The following is a 21,950-nucleotide window of genomic DNA, read 5'->3' on the forward strand; positions in this document are numbered from 1 at the left end:
TTTGTTCATTTCCAAGGTTAATATCCTTCTGTAAACATACATTTCAGCATGTTCCACCTTGATTCCCCAGTTGCAAGTTGCTGCATCCAAAGCTGCCTGCAAAACAAAATGGAGCCATGAGTAGACTTGAATTTATAATGTATAAAATTATCACTTCATCATATAAGTGTAGGGCTAGCTGAATGACAAGATCCAGGTATGATCTATTTTTCTACCATTGCCTGTCAAATTTAGAATTCTGATGGAGAGTGAATTTAGACTCTGTTAATTTTCATTGCTGAAATGCTGAAAATGTGATGAGCTAAGTATTCAATAGCCATGAAAATGGGCACGGGGATCGCATTGTCCATGGCACCATTTTTAGAAAAACCATTCATGAGCCCCCATCTGCCTGTTCGGTTAGCATAAGAGGTTCCATGTCACTTTGCAAAAGGTAAGCCAGGAGCTGTCCTTGCTAACGTGCACTACCTGCTGTTTGGAGAAAATTGCTGAATGGGAATTGACTACTGAATTTGGGTATGGAAGAACTATAGCAAATGTAATTTATTGATGAACATGTGCCTGTTCAATGTAATGCAGGCAACATGAAGCATGTGCTGCCTGCCACTTATAATGACAGTGGAGTGTATATAAATATATCGTTTACTGTATATTAAATATACTGTTGAGTAGCCGTGCATCTCAGCAAGGGGCTCAAGTTTGTATGAGACTGGCACCACTGAAAGCTATCTGTATTGCTGGGTGTACCTCTTAAAGATGAGGTGCATTTTGGCTTCAGCAGATGGTGGAAGTCATTGTGGAAGGGTTATGAACGGGAGGAGGACTGGAATTTGTGCAAAAGGCCAAAAAGCGTGACTTAAAGTTCTTTGTTTCAGCACTGGAGGCAACGGTGCAGGAATAGAGAGGTCTTCAATCTTGAGTGGGCCAATCAGCCTTTCTAAAAGCAGTAGAAGTCGATAACCATGGAATCAAATTCAGCAGTCGAGGCTGAGGATCTGGATACAGCGTTGCCTAAGGAACCTCTTTTAAATCATTGTCTGATCCTGCTTTCCTTTTAATGCCTGTCCTGCTGGCTGTTTTTAAAACTACAGACGTTTGGTTTTGAACTGAACCCCCCTCCCCCCCACACACCACTGAAACTTGCTATTTGAACTGGCTCGGGGACATCCCTTGATTCAGTGTGCTCTGTGGCATAATGTGGGATGTCAATTGGGTGGATTTGGCTAGCTTTTCTGCAATTCTGGGACATTTTCTGTTTTTGATTGGGATTGTTAGAACCTTTCAGAACATTCTGGAGCAGAAGGCAGGTTCCATTTTTGCTTTCAATTTGTTCGAAGAAGGCGCTGACAGCCAGGACTAACAGTCAGGAGCCTGTTAAATATCTTTCCCAGAAAGGTTGGAAATTCTTCTCTCTTTGATATCTCGGCTAGAATGGGCAGGTCTATTGCCCGGATGTCACCCTTAAATAACAGAGCTACACCACCTCCCTTACCATCCACTCTGTCCTTCCGAAAAGTTTGATACCCTTGGATATTTAACTCCCAGTCATGACCATCCTTTAACCATGTTTCAGTAATGGTCACTAAATCATAGTCATTCACGATGATTTGCGCCATCAACTCATTTACCTTATTCCGAATACTACGAGCATTTAGGTAAAGTATACTTATGCTGGCTTTTATACCTCTGTTTTGAATCTTAACACCTTGATCAGTAACCTCTCCTACGTTATTTTTCCCTCTGTTTTGAATCTTAACACCTTGATCAGTAACCTCTCCTACGTTATTTTTCCTATTAACTTTTCTCTTAATTTTCCTTGCCGTTGAACCCATATCTTCATGTAACAACCTGCCGCATCGCTTTCCATTCATGTTTTTACTTCCCGTTTTATTCCTTTCAGTATTACTGGGCCTATTCACTGAGCTCCCCTCAGTCACTGTACCTTGTACTGTCGCCCTTTTTGATTTTTGACTATGGCTTCTCTGCCTTACACATTCCCCCTTACTGCCTTTTGTTTCTGTCCCTGTTTTACTACCTTCCGACTTCCTGCATTGGTTCCCATCCCCTTGCCACATTAGTTTAAACACTCCCCAACTGCTCTAGCAAATACCCGCCCTAGGACATCAATTCCAGTCCTGCCCAGGTGTAACACGTCCAGTTTGTACGGGTCCCACCTCCCCCAGAACCGGTCCCAATGCCCCAGGAATCTGAAACCTTCCCCCTGACACCATCCCTTCAGCCACTTATTAATCCTATATATCCTGTCATTTCTACTCTGACTAGCACGTGGCACACTGTAGTAATCCTGAGATCACAACCTTGGAGGTCCGATTTCTTAACTTCCTTCCTAGCTCCCTGTATTCTGTTTTTAGAACCTCATCCCTTTTTTTACCTATGTCGTTTGTACCGATGTGTACCACAACCACTGACTGTTTACCCTCCCCCTCCAGAATGTCCTGTACCCGCTCTGAGCCATCCCTGACCCTAGCACCAGAGAGGCAACATACCATCCTGGAATCTCGTTTGCGGCCACAGAAATGCCTGTCTATTCCCCTGCTTTATCTCTACCGCCCTTTTTGAATATTGGAGTGACGTGAGCTACCCTCCAATCTGCAGGGACAGTTCCAGAGTCTATAGAATCCCGGAAGATGACCACCAATGTATCCACTATTTCCATCACCTCCTTAAGCACTCTGGGATGCAGATTCTCAGGCCCTGGGGATTTATCCGCCTTCAATCCCATCAGTTTTCCCAGCACCATTTCTCTACTAATGTTGATCTCCCTCAGTTCTTCCCTCTCACTAAATCATTCTCCAACATTTCTGGGATCTGATTTGTGTCCTCATTTTTGAAGACAGAACCAAAGTATGTATGTAATTGCTCAGTCATTTCTTTGTCCCTTATTATGCATTCTCCTGTTTCTATCTGCAGTGGACCTACATTTCTCTTTACCAATCTCTTTCTTTTCACATATCTGTAGAAACTTTTAGTGTCAGTCTTTTTGTTCCCTGCAAGCTTCCTTTCGTACTGTACTTTCCCCTTCTTAATCAGCCAGGTCGGGCTGGGTCACTGTGGTAGTCTGTGTAGAGGTATTACGGTACCTGGTAATGCTGGAACACCATTGGTAGATATTGTATGTTTCCTATTGGTCAAGCTGTATGGTAGCTCCGCCCTGCAAGGCGGGGTATAAGAGCCCGGGCCGCCCCAGCAGCCTTCATTCTGTACCTGAGCTGCTGGGGGAAACATCTAGCTTATTAAAGCCTTCAATTGGACTACAACCTCGCTTTAGTGGTCATTGATCGTGCATCAACTATTTTATTAAGTTAGAAACTTTGAACATACTTTCACTGTGGGTTAACACGATGTTAGATTAAACTAAAAGCCTATGCCTGTCCTAACCAGTCTATGCACTCAGCACATGGTGAAGATCTGTGCTGTAAGCTGTAAGCTCTGTCCTTCTGAGAGGCTGCATCCCGAATGAACGGGAACTCTGATGCCCTCTGTCTATATAGTGAGTGTGCTCCAACTGGTGATTGGTCTTGCTGTGTGTCCGTCAGTGTGTGTGTATCTACACCATGATGTACTGGTGTATATTATGACATCCCCCCTTTTATAAAAAAATGTATGTGTGTGGCAATAAATAATGTATGGTGAGAATGTTCCTAACTATACGTGTGGGGTGCGAAAACATATTTACAGGACTACGTACATGAGAACTAAGCTATTTACATGGGAAGGTGCCTGGTGCAGAGAAGCAGTATGCAACTAGAGTAACGAGATCAACACTATATACAAACCAGGGAAACGATCAAACAAAGCAACGAAACAATTCAGAGAGTCCATAAATTCGAAAAGTTCATAAATTTAGCCTCTGAGGTGGGCGATGAATTCTGGTTGACAGCCTCAAGGGTGGGTCGAGAGCTGCCAGTTCAGGAGCGGGCTGGACTGCGTCGAAGTCAGGGGGAGACAGAGTGACAGGGAGCTCTGCATTGTCCATGGCAGGGTCAGCAGGAGGGCGAGGCGACATTGGAGGATCACGTGGCGAGCGTGGAACGAGACGAAGGGTGCGTCGATTGCGGCGCAGAATAGAGCCATCCAGTAGACGAACTAGGAACGAGCGGGGGGCCACCTGCCGAAAGATAACAGCGGTTGCAGACCAGCCACCATCCCGAAGATGGACGCGGATGTTGTCATCTGGAGCCAGAGCAGGGAGATGAGCTGCATGGGAGTCATGAGCCGCCTTGTGCTGTGCCCGAGACAGCTGCATCCGGTGAAGGACAGGAACGTGGTCGAGGTCTGGGACATGGATGGACGGCACTGTCGTCCTCAGGGTACAACCCATGAGTAACTGGGCTGGCGACAGGCCAGTAGACAGTGGGGCGGAGCGATAGGCCAGCAAGGCGAGGTAGAAATCAGACCCAGCATCGGCAGACTTGCAGAGGAGCCGTTTGACGATATGTACTCTCTTCTCTGCTTTGCCGTTGGATTGGGGGTACAGGGGACTGGACGTCACATGGGCAAAATTGTACCACCTGGCAAAGTTGGACCATTCTTGGCTGGTGAAGCAGGGGCCATTGTCCGACCTAACCGTGAGCGGGATGCCATGTCGAGCAAAGATTTCTTTACAGGCACGAATGACTGCAGACGAGGTGAGGTCATGCAACCTTATCACCTCCGGGTAATTCAAAAAGTAGTCCACGATCAGGACATAGTCTCTACCCAGCGCATGGAACAGGTCGATGCCCACCTTGGTCCATGGTGACGTGACCAACTCATGGGGCTGCAGGGTCTCACGTGGTTGGGCCGGCTGGAAACGCTGACAAGTGGGGCAGTTGAGCACTGTGTTGGCTATGTCCTCATTAAGCAGCACGGTAGCCTTGTGGATAGCACAATTGCTTCACAGCTCCAGGGTCCCAGGTTCGATTCCAGCTTGGGTCACTGTCTGTGCGGAGTCTGCACATCCTCCCCGTGTGTGCGTGGGTTTCCTCCGGGTGCTCCGGTTTCCTCCCACAGTCCAAAGATGTGCAGATTAGGTGGATTGGCCATGATAAATTGCCTTAGTGTCCAAATTTGCCCTTAGTGTTGGGTGGGGTTACTGGGTTATGGGGATAGGGTGGCGGTGTTGACTTTGGGTAGGGTGCTCTTTCCAAGAGCCGGTGCAGACTCGATGGACCGAATGGCCTCCTTCTGCACTGTAAATTCTATGATTAATGCCGGGCCAGTACACTGCCTCTCGGGCCCGTCGGCGGCACTTTTCCACGCCAAGGTGGCCCTCGTGTAGTTGTTCCAGGACAAGCTGGCGCATGCTATGCGGGATGACAATGCGGTCCAGTTTTAGAAGAACCCGTCTACTACCGGCAGATCATCTCTGACATTATAGAATTGAGGGCATTGGCCCTTGAGCTACCCTTCCGTTAGGTGGCGCATGACACGCTGTAGCAAGGGGTCAGCCGCCGTCTCGCGGGGAATTTGGATGAGGCGTTCATCCGAGGCAGGTAGATTGGAGCCGCGAATGCCACATGGGCGTCAACCTGGCAGACAAATCCCGCTGGTTCCTTGATGAGATCCTTGCCTGGGGTGTATATCAGCTGGAAGTCGTATCGCTGGAGCTTGAGAAGAATACGCTGGAGGCGAGGCGTCATGTCGTTCAAATATTATATTGACCAGCGGGCGATGGTCGGTCTCGACGGTGAATTGAGGAAGTCCATAGACATAACTTGAAACTTAACAACACCGGTCAGAAGGCCCAGGCACTCCTTTTCTATCTGCGCGCAGTGCTGCTCCGTGGGGGTCATCGCACGTGAAGCATATGCAACGGGGGCCCATGATGAGGCCTCATCACGTTGAAGGAGCACTGCCCCAATGCCGGATTGACTGGCATCGGCACGAACACCTTCAATACCTTCCATCATTTGTTCCATAATCCTACGGAACACTTCTGATGCAGAGATGATCCCAAGCGGCATCCTGTTGTAACAATATCTTCCAAAGAGGGTGTTAAACGTGCAGAGTTTCCTGCTGGATTTATCGAGCTGGATTTGCCAGAATCCTTTTGAGGCGTCGAGTTTGGTGAAGAGCTTGGCGCGAGCCACCTCACATGTGAGCTCTTCGCGCTTGGGAATTGGATAGTGCTCTCTCACAATATTGCGATTTACATCCTTGGGATCAATGCAAATTCTCAATTCGCCAGAAGGCTTTTTTACACATACCATGGAACTGTCCCAGTCGATCGGTTCCGTGACTTTGGAAATCATTCCTTGGTTCTGGAGGTCCTGCAGCTGCTGCTTGAGGCGGTCCTTAAGGGGTACTGGGACCCTGCGAGGTGCGTGCACCACAGGCGCGGCATTCGGTTTTAATAAAATCTTGTAGGTGTACGGGAGCGTGCCCATGCCCTCGAAGACGTCGTGGTACTAGTTGATAATGGCGTCGAGCTGCGCCCTGAAGTCAGTGTCCTGAAAGGCAGACGCGTCAGCAGGAGAGAGAGAGTTAACTCTCTGAACTGGGTTCAACAGCTTGCATGCCTGCGCGCCAAGCAGGGAGGCTTTCAAGGAGCCCACAATTTCAAAGGGAAGGATGGCTTTGCGTGACCTGTGCGTCACTTCAAGTTGGCATGAGCCGCTGGCAGCAATGGCATTGCCATTATAATCTAATAGCTGGCAGGCTGATGGCAGGATGGCTGGTTTGACACGAAGGCTTTGGAGGTCAGACCGCACAATGAGATTGGCGGAGGCACCAGTGTCCAGGCGGAATCGTATTTGAGACCGGTTGACCGTAAGGGTGGCACACCACTCATCGTCCGGATCGATGCTGTATACCGATAGAGGCTGGATTCTTTGCTTTGGGGACACCCTGTTTTTTGTAATGATACCGACTCGAAAAGGCGCCTTCGGGTCCTTGGTGTCAATATCGGGTAGTAGGTCCGCATCGGGCTCGGTGACCGTGGGTTGAATGGCCCGGACATTCCGGCGAGGCTGGCTGGAGCGATACAAATTGGCAGGCTGAGCTGATCTGCATAAAGCAGCAAAGTGGCCAAGTTTGCCACATCGCAGGCATCGTCGGGATTTGGCAGGACATTGCCGCTTTAAGTGGGCGGAGCCACAGTTGCTGCAAGTTGTAGCGTCAGTACGTTCACTGCGCCACTGTGCATGCGTGATGCGGTCGTGCGTGGTGCACGCCTGCGCAGGATGTTCGTCGACGTCGCCGACCCCTTGTTCGGTGCGCACAAGCGCGGGAGTCTGCGAAAAGCGCGCAAAATGGCCGCCCTCATCCAGGCTGAGGCCCTGGAGTTGCTCGATTGCTTGGACCTGTTCTGCCTCGTGGGGACCTTGCCGCACCGTTTCAGCCGCTTGGATGTGGGAATACCGACTAGTGGCGTTTTCGTGTAGCACGCAGGTCTCGATGGCAATCGCTAGGGTGAGCTGCTTTACCTTGAGGAGCTGCTGGCGTGGGGGGTCCGACTGAACACCGAAAATGATCTGGTCACGTATCATGGAGTCGGAGGTGGGCCCATAATTACAGGACTGCGCAAGGATGCGGAGGTGGGTGAGAAAGGACTGGAAAGGTTCATCCTTACCCTGCAAACGCTGTTGGAATACATAGTGCTCGAAACTTTCATTCACCTCGATGTCGCAGTGACTGTCAAACTTAAGGAGGACTGTCTTGAATTTTGATTTATCTTCACCATCAGCAAAGGTGAGAGAATTGAAAATGTGGATGGCATGCTCCCCGGCCGTGGATAGGAAGAGAGCGATCTTCCTGGTACCTGAGGCATCTTCCCAGTCTGTGGCTTCAATGTAGAGCTGGAAGCGTTGTTTGAATATCTTCCAGTTGGCCCCTAGGTTACTGGTGATGCGGAGCGGCGGCGGCGGGCGGACGCTGTCCATTTTGCAGGATGACTGTATGCTGGTGGAAGACAGATCACTTGCAGGTAGGTCTAAGAAGTTCTAACATCCCTCAACTACTGGTACCATGATGTGTTGGGTGCTCTGGATCCGTGGAACACATACAGGCCACCAACACTTAAAATAGTACAACACTATTTTATTAAGCTAGAAACTGTTGAACATACTTTCACTGTGGGTTAACACGATGTTACATTAAACTAAAGACCTATGCCTGCCCTAACCAGTCTATGCACTCAGCACATGGTGAAGATCTGTGCTGTAAGCTGTAAGCTCTGTCCTTCTGAGAGTCTGCATCCCGAATGAGCGGGAACTCTGATGCCCTCTGTCTTTATAGTGAGTGTGCTCTAACTGGTGATTGGCTGCGGTGTTGTGTGTGTTGATTGGTCTTGCTGTGTGTCCATCAGTGTGTGTGTCTGTACCATGATATACTGGTGTATATTATGACAACCTCAGACTGACTAGGCAGCTGGGGGAGAGATAGTGGTTTATGCAAATTCATACTGTTATTCATCTGTTGTTTTTATATATTTGACCCACAGTTAATGTTAACAAATTGTTTCTAGGTTTAGCTACAACACAACCAATTACTGCCCCATCAGTCTACTCTCAATTATCAATAAAGTGATGGAAGTTGTCATCAACAGTGCTATCAAGCGGTACTTACTCAGCAAAAATCTCCTCGTGGATGCTCAATTTGGGTTCTGCCAGGGTCACTCAGCTCCTGACCTCATTACACCTTGGTTCAAACATGGACAAAAGAGCTGAATGCAAGAGATGAGGTGAGAGTGACTGCCCTTGACATCAAGGCAGCATTTGACTGACTATAGCATCAAGGAGCCCTAGCTAAACTGGAGTCAATGAGAATCAGGGGAAAACTCTCCACTGGTTGGATTCATACCTGGCACAAACAAAGATGGTTGTGGTGGGTGGAGGTCAATCATCCCAGCTCCAGGACATCACTGCAGGAGTTCCACAGGGTAGTGTCATAGGCCCAACCATCTTCAGCTACTTCATCAATTACCTTCTTTCCAACATAAGGTCAATGTGGAGCTGTTCGCTGATGACTGCACAATATTCACAACTCGGCACTCCCCAGATACAGAATCAGTGCCTGCCCAAGTGTAGCAAGACCTGGACAGTATCCAGGCTTTAATGACAAGTGACAAGTAACATCCACGTTACACAAGTGCCAGGAAATGAACATCTCCAAAAAGAGAGGATTTAATTATTGCCCCTTGACATTCAATGGCATTACCAATGCTCAATCTCTGACTTTCACATCCCGGGGTTATCATTGACCAGAAATTGAATTGGATTAGCCATATAAATACAGTGGCTACCAGAGCAGGTCAAAGGCTAGAAATCCTGCAATGAGTAACTTACCTCCTTTCCACCCAAAGACAGTTCACCAATATAGGAAATGTTTATATAGATTGTATTATATATAACTGTTGCAGTAATGTTATTCAAAGCCTGGGTTAACATATATATGTAGTAATATTTTTTAAAAATCCTGGTTTAACATACAGGCAGGCGGTGTATCTGTAAAAGGTGCAATTAAGATGTTGTAAAAGTGAGATAATCATTCATTACAACCATGTACTTGTTGACAAAGAGATGCCTCCTGGAACTTTGTTATGTTTGCTGGAGATTCCCTGGAGAGTAGATGACTTGAGACATTGTGTTTAGACTTAAGTAAACAGGTCATGGGATCTGAGTGGGATAAAGATGATATAAGTAATGTGAGGAGCCAGGTCTGTCTGTAGTTTTGCAGTTTTATATAGGTTTGGAAGTCTGCTAGGAGTTTTTAAGTTGAGCAGCGGTTTTGCCAAAGGCTGCCAGGTTGAGCAGGAGTCTGAGAGAGACAGAAGGATTTGCAGATTGTGCCTGAAAGGGTTTCTCTCTATTTTTCTGAAAGAAAATCTCTGCGCAATAGTACAGCAAGTATCCCCATGTTTGTTAACTTTATTTACTTTTGATCTGGCTTTTGATCTGCAATGGGCTTTGCTTAATTGGAGATAGAGAAGGTATCAGTTAGTAGTTGAAGTGTTATTTTGAATTTTAAGTATTGTTTAACTGTTAATTAAAAAGGCATTTACTGTAATGTTAATGTGTTTAATCCTGTGTCAATAATGAAGTTTGTATTAATAAATAAAGATCCCTATTTGTAAGTGGAATCACTTGTGGGGTGAAGTATCCTTTCCTCATAGTTTACAAATTGCACAATTGTCGGGGTTTCTAGTCCGGTTTTCTAATATAAATTGGGGTCTAGTCCTTATAGGGCTGGTTTAGCTCAGTAGGCTAAACAGCTGGTGCAGAACAAGGCCAGCAGCCCGGGTCAATTCCCGTACCAGCTGAGAATTCTGAATTCTCCTTCCGTGTACCCAAACAGGCGCTGGAATGTGGCAACTGGGGGCTTTTCACAGTAACTTTATTGTTAATGTAAACCTACTTGTGACAATAAAGATTATTTATTTTTATTATTTATTTATTTATTAGATGGTAACACCATCTATAGGCACAGGTCAGGAGTGTAATGGAATACTCTCCACTTACCTGGATGAATGCAGCTCCAATAACACTCAAGAAGCTCAACACCATCCAGAACAAAGCTGCCCGCATGATTGCTACCCCTTTCACAGACAATCACTCCCTCCACCACCGATGAACAGTGGCAGCCATGTCTCCCATCTACAAGATGCACTGCAGTAACTCACCAGGGTTCCTTAGACAGCATCTACCAAACCCATTGTCTTGTTGGGTGTTCTGGTGTACAAACGATCCAACATGGCTGGAGATGGTGTAACTCATTTTTATTTACTACTTAACTATAACAGCACACTGCTAACTTGGGTACATGCATTACCAGCTAATCTGTGGACCCTGTCCTATCACTATCTGGGTGAGGCACTCAGCACATGGTGAATGCCTGAGTGGCAGGCTCTGAGCTCGGTGCTCTGAGCTGGCTGCTGCTGGAATGAGCGGGAACTGTAGTGTCCCCTGTTTTTATAGTGCGTGTGCTCTCACTGGTGATTGGCTGCAATGTTGTGTGTGTGTTGGTTGGTCCTACTGCATGGCCATCAGTGTGTGTGTGATTGCACCATGATATGCTGATCTAAATATCATGACACCCATGACCACTACCACCAAGAAGGGCCAAAGCAGCAGATACCTGGGAACCCCACCACTGGACCTGACATGCAAATATATCACCGTTCCTTCACTGTCACTGGGCCAAAATCCTGGAACACTCTCCCTTAATGCATTGTGGGTGTACCTACACCTCAGGGACTGCAGCAGTTCAAGAAGGCAGCTCATCATCTCCTTCTGAAGGGCAACAAGGAATTGGCAATAAACGCTGGCCGAGCCAGCGAAGCCCACATTCCATAAATGAATATAAAAGAAAATTCTCTCTGGTGGTCGGAAACAGAAGTCAGGATTGTTTTGAGGTCCCACCCCTAGGGGGAAGTAGTTACTCATCAGAATTTTCATGTGGGTGGCTGCTTAATTGACATTGGTTCAATGTTTAATTAAGAGCTTTCAAAACTGGTAAACCTTTCAGCTTGAGAGGAGCAGACGTCTATATTGAATGATAAGTAACAGAGAGGGGGCTGATGATTCCTCATCCACTGTGTTCGATCTTTAATACATACAGCAACCAGGCTACTACTGTAAGGGAGAAGGGGAAATCCTCCTACAGCAGGGGTGCCCAGATGTTTGTGACTTGAGATTTACTTTTTCATGTCATTCTACACAATCTGTCAACACGGTATTCTCACCCTCCCCCATAGGGACATTCAAACATGCTACACTTTATAGGCCTTATATTCCCTGTCTATAGATAAAAAGAAGAAAAATGCACCAAGAACCCTCGTGCGCAGTATTATGCAAAGATATCCTCCCCTAAAGGGTGCTAATAAAGCAGGTGGGTTTTTACAACAGGCCGATTCTTTTGTGGTCAAAGATTCCAGAATTTTAACCTAGTTTAATTCATTGAATTTAATTCTCCAACTGCATGACAGGATTTAAACTCTTGTCTTCCAGATCATTAATCGAGGCCTCTGGATTACAAATCCTGTGACATAGCGTACGTCTGTACCCAAAGTAGCAACGGTTTAATGTTGTTTAATATCCAGTTGACATTTATTCTGTTGGTCCAGGGTGTCTTTTACTTTTAACATGAATGGAAATAAGTGAGGACAGTTCTGTGCTGTAGATCCTTAGCCATTAGGAATTGGGTTGAGACCTGAGGAGAAAATCTTACAATAATGCAGTAAAGGTTACTTGGATTGCAAAGGCTTTTGCAATCAACAGGGGTAGGTGGGAGGTTACACTTCATCAGCCTGGGCAAAATCTGAGTTCAAAGCTGCGAGGAGAATGTCTAACCTGCTGCCAACCCAGTTAACAGCTGACAGTAGTGTTATGGGCCAGGGTTTAGAGAACCCCAAAGTGTATCATGGAGTTCACCTGACCCACGACTTTTACTAGATTGTGGTATGGGGAGCACACGGCCCACTCTACAGGTATGGTGCAGCAGAAATTTAAAAGTAATTTTTAAAGCAAAACAATGTTTATTCTATGAACTCAGTTAACCTTTTTAAAACATACAGTGAACATCTTAGCAACCATCAATTCAAATACAACCCCCAAAGAATACAACACTCTAAGTAATCCTTAGACTGTCCTTTTAACACCCATAAGTCAAAAATCCTTTTTACAGAAGCAAACCCATCAACGTTTTCCTTTCCAAGCCTACATCCAATTCCCCCTTGAAAGCCACTATTAGAGCTGCTTCCACCATTCTTTCAGGCAGTGCATCCCAGACAGGTCATAAAAAATACTCATGAGCTGTGTCCTTGCAATTCAACAGGATTTGTCGCTTTGGACTGCAATTCGACCTAGAAAAGCTTGGCTGCCAGACATTTCTCCAGAGCAAAACATACCATCTGCTCAGAGTTCTGAAAACATAATTTCTTCACTTACTGGGGAGATAAGAGATTCACAGAGATATACTCCGTATAATGTAAATGGAGAAGTGTTCTCTTCCAAGTCATATGGCAGTTTGATTGCTGAAATGTGGCTGTTTTCACCTTCTCATGGATTTATTACAGATAGGATAGATGCAGGGTGTGACCAACTACAATAACTGTGGAAGCTTCTCTTTCTATGCTATACTTTGAATTAATTTAAAAAACATTTTTTAAAAAAATTCTCCTCCTTTTTCACATTTTCTCCCACATTTACATCCATCAACAATAAACAATAATCAGCAAGATATGTCAGTCCCCATAATAACAACGATCCCATCTACCCACCAACCCCCAAACCTCAACCCGCATATTTACATAAACAAATGACAAAAAGGAATCAGGGATTACCCGTAGTCACCCTTAATCTTACACAGCTCCCCCCCCCCCCCAGGTCTCCAGCTCCTCCCGTCCACTGCCTCTTGTAAAACTCCCCCTCCCAACCTCGCTTCCTTCCCCCCAACTTTCCACCCCGGCTAGACCACTCGGACCCTGTTCTGCCAGGCTCTGATGGCCACAGCCCCTCCCCCCACCTCACTCCTGTTCACTGGCCGACTTAAACCGGCCAGCGTGGAGGCCCCCGCCGGGTCCCTTTCCCACTTGCCCGGCCCTAGGAAAGCCCAAAGATCCCCTTTTAGCACACAAACCCCGCATATCCACCTACACCCCAAAGAACCCTCATTTCGAGTGAAAGTCCCGTCCCTTCCCTTGTCCAAATATATACCACCTTGGCTCCTTTAATCTCTACACCCGTGCGCAGTGATACAAAAAAGAAGAAAATACAGTCATGAGGTTACATCGGCACATGGCCATTCCTCAATTTCTCAGTTCTGCCACAGTCCTTCTGCTTTCGCAAACTCCTCCGCTGCTTCCGCCTTTCCAAAATAAAAGTCCCTGAGCTTGTAAGTCACCCTCAGCTTCGCTGGATATACAATGCCGCACCGCACCTTGCAAATGTACAGTGCCCTCTTCACCAGGTTGAAGGCAGCCCGCCTCCTTGCCAGCTCCACCGTAAAGTCCTGGTATACACGTATACCAGCTCCAGCCCACTGCACCACCCGCTTCTGCTTGGCCCAGCTCAGGGCCTTCTCCTTCACCCTGTACCTACGGAAGCACAGAGTCACTGCCCTTGGCGGCTCACTCGCCTTTGGTATAGGCCTCTACGACCGATGAGCCCGATCCAGTTCATATCGGGAGGGATCCTCCCCCTCCCCCAATAATTTTGCCAGCATCGCGGCAAAGTACTCAGTCGGCTTCGGTCCTTCAACTCCTTCGGGCAGCCCCACAATCCTCAAATTCTGTCGCCTGGATCTGTATTCCAGGTCTTCCATTTTTCCTCGCAGATCCTTGTTAGTGTCCATCACCTTCCGCATCTCTTTCCCCATTGAGGCAAGTTGATCACCGTGCTGCAATAACCTCTCCTCCTCTTCCTTCAGCGCCTCCCCTTGCTCTCACACCTCCGCCACTGCGCTCGCCACCTCCGTCCTCACCGGGGAAACCGCCTCCTCCACCAGCACACTCAAAACCTCCCTCATCTCCTTCCTCACCGTCTCCATGCATTTCGCAATCTGCGCCAACTGCTTTTCAAATTCCGTAGCCATCACCTTAGTTATTTCTTCAGCCGTAAGCAGTTCCCTGGTGCTCCAGCCTCCATTTTCCTTGGTGACCCCGCGGTGACCTTTCCACTCCCCGACGGACCTTCAGCTGTTTTTTTTTCCGGCCGTTTTGTTGCTCACCCTCGACATTTTTCTTTGGGTTTTTTTCCTCCTGTGTCTTCACTGTGCCTCCTCCGTGCCTTCTCCCTGCTTCTGCCGCCTCCGTGGACCCTGGGACCGGGCTTAAAGCCCCGAAAATGCCGTCCCGAACGGGAGCCCTCCATTGTGCGGCCGCCTCCCGCCCGCCATCCTATACTTTGAATTAATGACAGTATAACGCTGATTAATTTTAGCTGCTTTTAATATATTTTTATATGAGATGTGGTCAGCATTTGTTGCCCATCTCTAATTGCCCTTGAACTTTAACGGCGTGGCATTTTTAAGAGTCAACCATATGTCACAGACCACGTAAGGATGGCAGATTTCCTTCCATAAAGGGCATTAGTGAACCAGATGGGTTTAAATCGACAATGGTTTCATGGTCATCATTGGAATTTTAATTCCAGATTTTTAATTGAATTAAACTTTCACCATCTGCCCTGGTGGGATTCGAACCTGGGTCCCCAGAGCATTACCCAGGTGTCTGGATTACTAGTCCAGTGACAATATCACTACGCCACCGCCTCCCCCATAATATGCCACAATATCAGGCAGCAGAGCCTTCCAAATGCGTTCACCTCTTAAGTAATAAACTGATTTGGAGGATGACAAATGGGGAGCAATAAGCATAGGCTTTCTGCAAACTGCCTCTACAGCAGGAAGGAAATACAATGTTGTAACCTGGAGGAATAATTCGAAGCTTATAGAACAAAGGAACTGTTAAAGGGAATGAGAGAGGAAATGTGATGATGAAAGTTTTTAAGGATCAAAAGAGGAAGTTGGGAGGGAGCTATACTTGAACTAGATGTAGTTACAGATAATATTAGTTTGTATGCTGCATTTTGTGGTTCCTTCTTGTCAACAGTTTCCTTTTCTAGCTCTTGAACTTTGAAAAGATCAATACTCTAGATATGGTGTGATGGTATTCAAACTGTTGTTAGCGCATAAAACTGTCACATGGAGTGATGGGTGAGAAAGATATTGCAATGATAATGTTGTTTGTTGTTCATTTGACTTACACCAGCCTGTCAGCCCCAAATATTTTTGCCCAATAATTTGTTTAAACTGTAAACTGATAATGGCACAGCGAGAGTAGCAGGGGGCGAGTTTTAGTCTAATTTGTTAGTGAAGGTAATAGTTTTGAGTTAAATTCATTTGAGTTGAAGTCCATGGGATGAAAGGGACATTGGCAGTTGACTGAGTGACAGGAAGCAGGGAGTATTGATGTGCAGTTGCTTTTCAGACTGGAGGATGCTATACGTGGTGTTCCCATGAAGTCAGTATTAGGATCATTGCTTTTCTTCATACATATTAATGGCCAAACTTGGTTGTACAGGGCACAATTTCAAAATTTGTAGATGACATAAAACTTGGAAATATGATGAACTGTGAGGAAGATAGACTTCGAGAGGATAGAGACATGCTGTTGCAATGGGCAGATAACTGGCAGATCAAATTTAATGCAGAGAAGTGTAAAGTGATATATTTTGATAGGAAGACAAAGAGGCAATTTAAACTAAAGACTATTCTGAAGTGTGCACAGCAGCAGAGGAATCTAGAGGGATATATGCAAGATTTGTTCAAGGTGGTAGGGTAGTTGAGAAAGTGGTTAAATAGGCAGATGGGACTCAGCGGTTTCTAAATAGAGGCACAGTATGAAAGCAAGGAAGTTACAATGAATCTTTCTAAAATGCTGGTTCAGCCATGGCTGAAGTAGTATATCTACCTCCGGGCATCACACTTTAGTAAGGATGTGAAGGCTTTAGGGAGGGTGCAGAAGAGGTTTATGAGATTGGTTCCAGGGATAAGGGACCTCAGTTATGTGGACAGATTGGATAAGTTGGGGTCGTTCTCCTTGGAGAAAAGAAAGTTGAGAGATGATTTATTAGAGGCATTCAAAACCATGAGAGGTCTAAACAGAGTAGAAGGGGGACCTATTTCCATTGACAGAATGGTTAAGAATTAGAGGTCACAGATTTTAGGTGATTAACAAAAGAACAAAAGTTGACATGAGGGAAAGGGTTTTTTATGCAGCCACTGGTTAGGATCTGGAAGGAACTGGAGGGTTTGGTAGAGGCAGATTCAATCGTGGCTTTCAAAAGGGAATTTGATAAGATCTAAATGGAAACAAATTGCAGGATTCAATAGAATAGACCCACAGAATTTAGACAAGTTGGAGTTTGCATTGGACGGAGCACTGGAGACTGGTGAGGAGGCCAATTACTGAAGCCAAGTCTGAGGGTCAGCAAAAAATATGGGGGGGGATTAACAGAAAAGCAGGTAAGATTTTGATTCGTGATGGGGTGAGAGTGGGAGATAAGTGCAGAAGTGCACAATGTTGGAGAAGGAAGTAGGTGAATTTTGTGATGGATAGAATATGGAGTTTGAAACACAGCTCAGGGTCAGATAGGATAGCAAGGTTGCACACATTCAGTACAAGTCAGCAGATGTAGGACAAGGATGAAATTGAAGAAGTTACAGAGTAGTTGGCAGGCGAAGAATAGAATGGCTGTAATCTTGATATTGTTGAGTTTAAAAAAGTTTTGTCTCATCCATGGCTTGATTTTGGATAAGCAATTTGGTAACACTGAGAAGTTTGTGAAGTTGAGGATAGTTTTTGTTGACTTACGCAGAGTTAACTCCATGGGTCTCGTGGAAGGAAAGTCAGTTTCAAACTGATCAATTTTTAAAAAGGCCACTCAGCAACAATAGCATGCTCTACACAGTTTAACAAGCGGAGGATCGGGCTTCCATCAATCTCAGTGGGAGGAAGTCCTGCTCCTCGAGAACTGCCAGCTAATCAGTGAAAAAATTCAGTATTGGGTGTAGCTGGGACGACAGAGAGGCTCCAATGTGGAGAAGACATGGCCATCGGAGATATATGTCCCAAGCTTATAGGGCAGGGATGAATCATGCATCCTATTGGGGGGTTGTGGGGCGTGATGCAACCATCAATTCACACGAGACAAAGGATAGAAGTGAACAGTGGTCTTAATACGCTAGATCTGTGCCTGCCTGCGACTGCTCTGTACTGAGTGCCGCCTACAGGCTTACAGATTTATATACCACCCCTGAGGGGGCGGAGCCACAGGCGGAGCTCACAAGGGCATCAACATAATACAATACAGTACAGTGGTGAATTGTAATAGCCCGCCATCATCGAGACCCAGAAGCTGAGTCTCCTCCATGCCCGGGTGAGCCAAAGAATCTCCAGTGAACGAAGTGTTCGCACGGCATCTCCTCACCACTCATCGCCAACACCCCTGGGAATCGCTGGAGGAATACCTATGCAACCTGAGGGTACTCGCTCGAAACTGTAACTACAAGGATGTCACGGCCTCGCAGCACATGGAACTCGCCATCCGGGACACCTATGTAGCTGGAGTCTGGTCCAACTATGTCAGACAGCGCCTGCTTGAAAAGGCTGCCCTCGACCTAGAAGAGACGGTAAAACTGTCCACCTCCTTAGATGTAGCTTTCCAGAGCTTAAATGCTTTCCCCTCCGACCACGCGATTCCCTCGTGGTCACCCGACCAGAGGGTGTCCCAGGCCTGTGCCGCGTGGCTGCCCGCCCAACCCGGGGGGGCCGCCCTGCTGTTTCTGCGGTCAGAACCAGCACCTCAGGCAGCACTTCGCGGCTCGGAATGCGACCTGCAGCGACTGCGGCAAGAAAGGACATTTGCCAAAGTCTGCTTGGCCCGACTCAAAGTTCCAAAATCGCAGGCCCGTCTCACAGACTCATAGGCCCACAGACCCCGCAGCATGGCTGCGTGCCTGCTGGTACCGCCCCCTTCTGACGCGTCATCTGCCTCGTGCTAGCCGTGGGGGCCGCCATCTTTAACCCTACCGACCACGTGCGACTCATGGGGGCCGCCATCTTGGCCGCCACCTTCAATGCCGCCCGACACCTGCGACCGACGAGGGCTGCCATCTTGGGACCACCCCGCTACCTCCGACCACGCCGGCTACCTGCAGTTCGGCGCTGTCACCCTCGACCAGTCACGGCCCAAGCACCTCAAGAACTCGATGATGACCGTCCAGGTCATTGGGCACGAAACGCCCTGTCTGTTTGACTCTGGGGGCACGGAGAGCTTCATACATCCAGACACGGTAAGGTGTTGCTTTCTCTAGATTTCCCCTGCATCCCAAACAATCTCCCTCGCTTCCGGATCACGTTCGGTGCAAATCCAGGGGTACTGTGTCACGAACCTCGTGATACAGGGCGCCAAGTACACCAATTTTAAACTCTATGTCCTCCCCCATCTCTGCGCTCCTCTCCTGTTAGGACTGAATTTCCAGTGCGACCTCAGGAGCCTAACCCTGAAGTTCGGCGGGCCCCTACCCCCTTGTGGTGAACCACTGTAATAGGAGATGTAAGGTAGGACCTGCACTACAGGTTCGCCGGTAGCTCCTGCCGGCTGGCTCCGCCCTCGGAGAACTGTATAAATATGCATAACCTCCAGTGCCCTGCCATTTCGCCAGCTGCAGCAGGAGGCCACGCATCTGACTGTAATAAAGCCACAGTTGTACCCAACTTTAGTCTTTGTGCAATTGACCGTGCATCATTTTATTACAGTCAGATTTTCCACAGAATGGATATCCGAATTAAGCCCGATCGCCTGCAGCTGGTTCCGCACTCGCCCGACGCCAGAAAATACTTTACTCACTGGCTAGCATGTTTTGAGGCCTACATCAACACGGCGGACCCCGCGCCAACGGAGGCTCAGAAGATAAATGTCCTGTACTCCAGACTGAGCTCCAGCGTGTTCCCATTGATCCAAGACGCCACGAATTACACAAAAGCAATGGAACTCCTTAAGGAACACTACGCGCAGAAGGCGAACACGCTCTTCTCCAGGCATGTACTTGCCACCCGCTCGCAACTACCTGTTGGGCCCTAATTCCACTCGTCCGGGACTGTGACTGTCAGGCCGTTACAGCCGCCGCACATGCGAATCTCCTCATGCGCGATGCCTTCGTGACGGGGATTGCGTCGGACCGCATCCGAGAACGATTACTGGAAGGGGCCATGCTCGAACTGGCGGAGACAAAAACCTTGGCGCTCTCCATGACGGTTGCATCCAGTAACGTACAATCGTACCCCTCCCGCCGCGCTGCCCACCCTTCTACTCCTTCCTACGCCTCCTGGACCGCCGACGACCTCCTCAGCCGGGGCCCTGCCTTCCCAATAAGCCTGCGCCGCACGCTGATCCGCGCACCCCAGGGGTCCCCGCTGCTACTTCTGATGTCAGCACAAGCACCCCCGCCAACACTGCCCGGCCTGCACTGCAGTTTGTAAAGTCTGCAGTAAAAAGGGCCACTTCGTGGCTGTGTGTCAGGCCCGCGCAGTCGCTGCGATCGCACCCGCTATCGCCCCCTCCTCCATGCCAGATGCACAATGGGAGCCGCCATCTTGTCCCCGTTCAGCCACGTGCACCCCATGGGCACCGCCATCTTGTCCCGACCCCGCAATGTGCGCACCATGGGCGCCGCTATCTTGTCCCGACCCCGCAATGTGCGCACCATGGGCGCCACCATCTTGTCCCCCATAGGGTCTCCGGACATCCCGACATCGGAACCGCACAAGCTCGCCACCCGAAGCATCCGATGGCTACCCGCAGCTCGCTTCGATGACGCTGGACCAATCACGCCCGCACAACCTGGCCACCGTGTCGACGACGGTTAAAATCAACGGCCACGCGACCTCGTGCCTGCTGGACTCCGGGAGAACCAAAAGCTTTGTTCACCCAGATACGGTAAGGCGCTGCTCCCTCGCGGTCCCACTCCGTCCCGATCCGAGGCTTTTGTACAGTCACCCTCACGGTCCAGGGCATAGAATTTAGTAACTTCCGCCTCTATGTCCTTCCTAATCTCTGCGCTGCACTCCTGTTGGGCCTGGACTTCCAGTGCAACCTCCAGAGCCTCACCCTCAAATTCGGCAGGCCCTTACCTTCCCTTACCGTTTGCGGCTTCGCGACCCTCAAGGTCGATCCCCCCTCCCTTTTTGCCAATCGATCTGCGGATTGCAAGCCCGTTGCTGCTAGGAGCAGATGGTACAGCACCCAGGACAAGACCTTCATCAGGTCCGAAGTCCAGCGGCTGCTTAAGGAGGGTATTATCGAGGCTAGCAACAGCCCCTGGAGAGCCCAAGTAGTAGTGGTTAAAACTGGGGAGAAACACAGGATGGTCGTGGACTACAGCCAGACCATCAATCGGTACACGCAGCTCGACGCGTACCCCCTCCCACGCATATCTGATATGCTCCATCAGATTGCGCAGTACCGGGTCTTCTCAACAATTGACCTGAAATCCGCCTACCACCAGCTCCCCATCCGTAAGGCGGACCGGCCATACACGGCCTTCAAGGCGGACGGTCGCCTCTACCACTTCCTTAGGGTCCCTTTCGGTGTCACAAGTGGGGTCTCGGTCTTCCAAAGAGAGATGGACCGAATGGTCAACCAGTACGGTTTGCGGGCCACCTTTCCGTACTTAGATAATGTCACCCACCATCTGCGGCCATGACCAGCAAGACCACGATGCCAACCTCGATAAATTCCTCTGCACTGCCACTCTTCTCAACCTGACCTACAACAAAGAGAAGTGTGTGTTTAGCACGACCCGGTTAGCCATTCTCGGCTATATAGTCCAAAACGGACTTCTCGGGCCCGACCCCGACTGCATGCGCCCCTTCATGGAACTTCCCCTCCCCCACTGCCCCCTCAAACGCTGCCTGGGGTTATTTTCCTACTACGCTCAGTGGGTCCCAAACTATGCGGACAAGGCTCGCCCACTCATTCAGTCCACCCAATTCCCCCTCGCGGCCGAGGCAGAACACGCCTTCGCCCGCATCAGAGTAGACATCACCAAGGCTGGGATGCGCGCAGTGGACGAGTCACTGCTTTTCCAAGTAGAAAGCGACGCTTCAGACATTGCCCTTGCCGCCACTGTAAACCAGGCAGGCAGACCCGTGGCATTCTTTTCCCGCACCCTTCATGCCTCTGAAAATCGACACTCATCCGTCGAAAAGGGGGCCCAAGCTATCGTTGAAGCTGTGTGGCATTGGAGGCATTACCAGGCCAGTAAGAGATTCACTCTCCTTACGGACCAACGGTCGGTAGCCTTCATGTTCAATAACACACAGCGGGGCAAGATCAAAAATGATAAAATCTTGCGGTGGAGAATCGAGCTCTCCCCCTATAATTACGAGATCTTGTGTTGCCCCGGTAAACTCAACGAGTCCCCAGACGCCCTCTCCCGAGGTACAT

At 48.5% G+C, this 21,950-nt stretch overlaps 1 protein-coding gene across 2 annotated transcripts in view; it reads right to left on the minus strand.

Annotated features, from left to right (window-relative positions):
- The window catches only part of LOC140426469 (podocin-like), a 96,231-nt gene that overhangs the window by 28,661 nt on the left and 45,620 nt on the right, over positions 1-21,950 (minus strand). For both annotated transcript variants that reach the window (XM_072511283.1, XM_072511282.1), the window contains one exon: positions 41-96. In XM_072511283.1, coding sequence (XP_072367384.1) covers positions 41-96 — 56 coding nt within the window. The remainder of the gene's footprint in view (positions 1-40; positions 97-21,950) is intronic.

This window comes from Scyliorhinus torazame, chromosome 7 (assembly GCF_047496885.1).
Source record: "Scyliorhinus torazame isolate Kashiwa2021f chromosome 7, sScyTor2.1, whole genome shotgun sequence".
NCBI classification, from domain to species: Eukaryota; Metazoa; Chordata; class Chondrichthyes; order Carcharhiniformes; family Scyliorhinidae; genus Scyliorhinus; species Scyliorhinus torazame.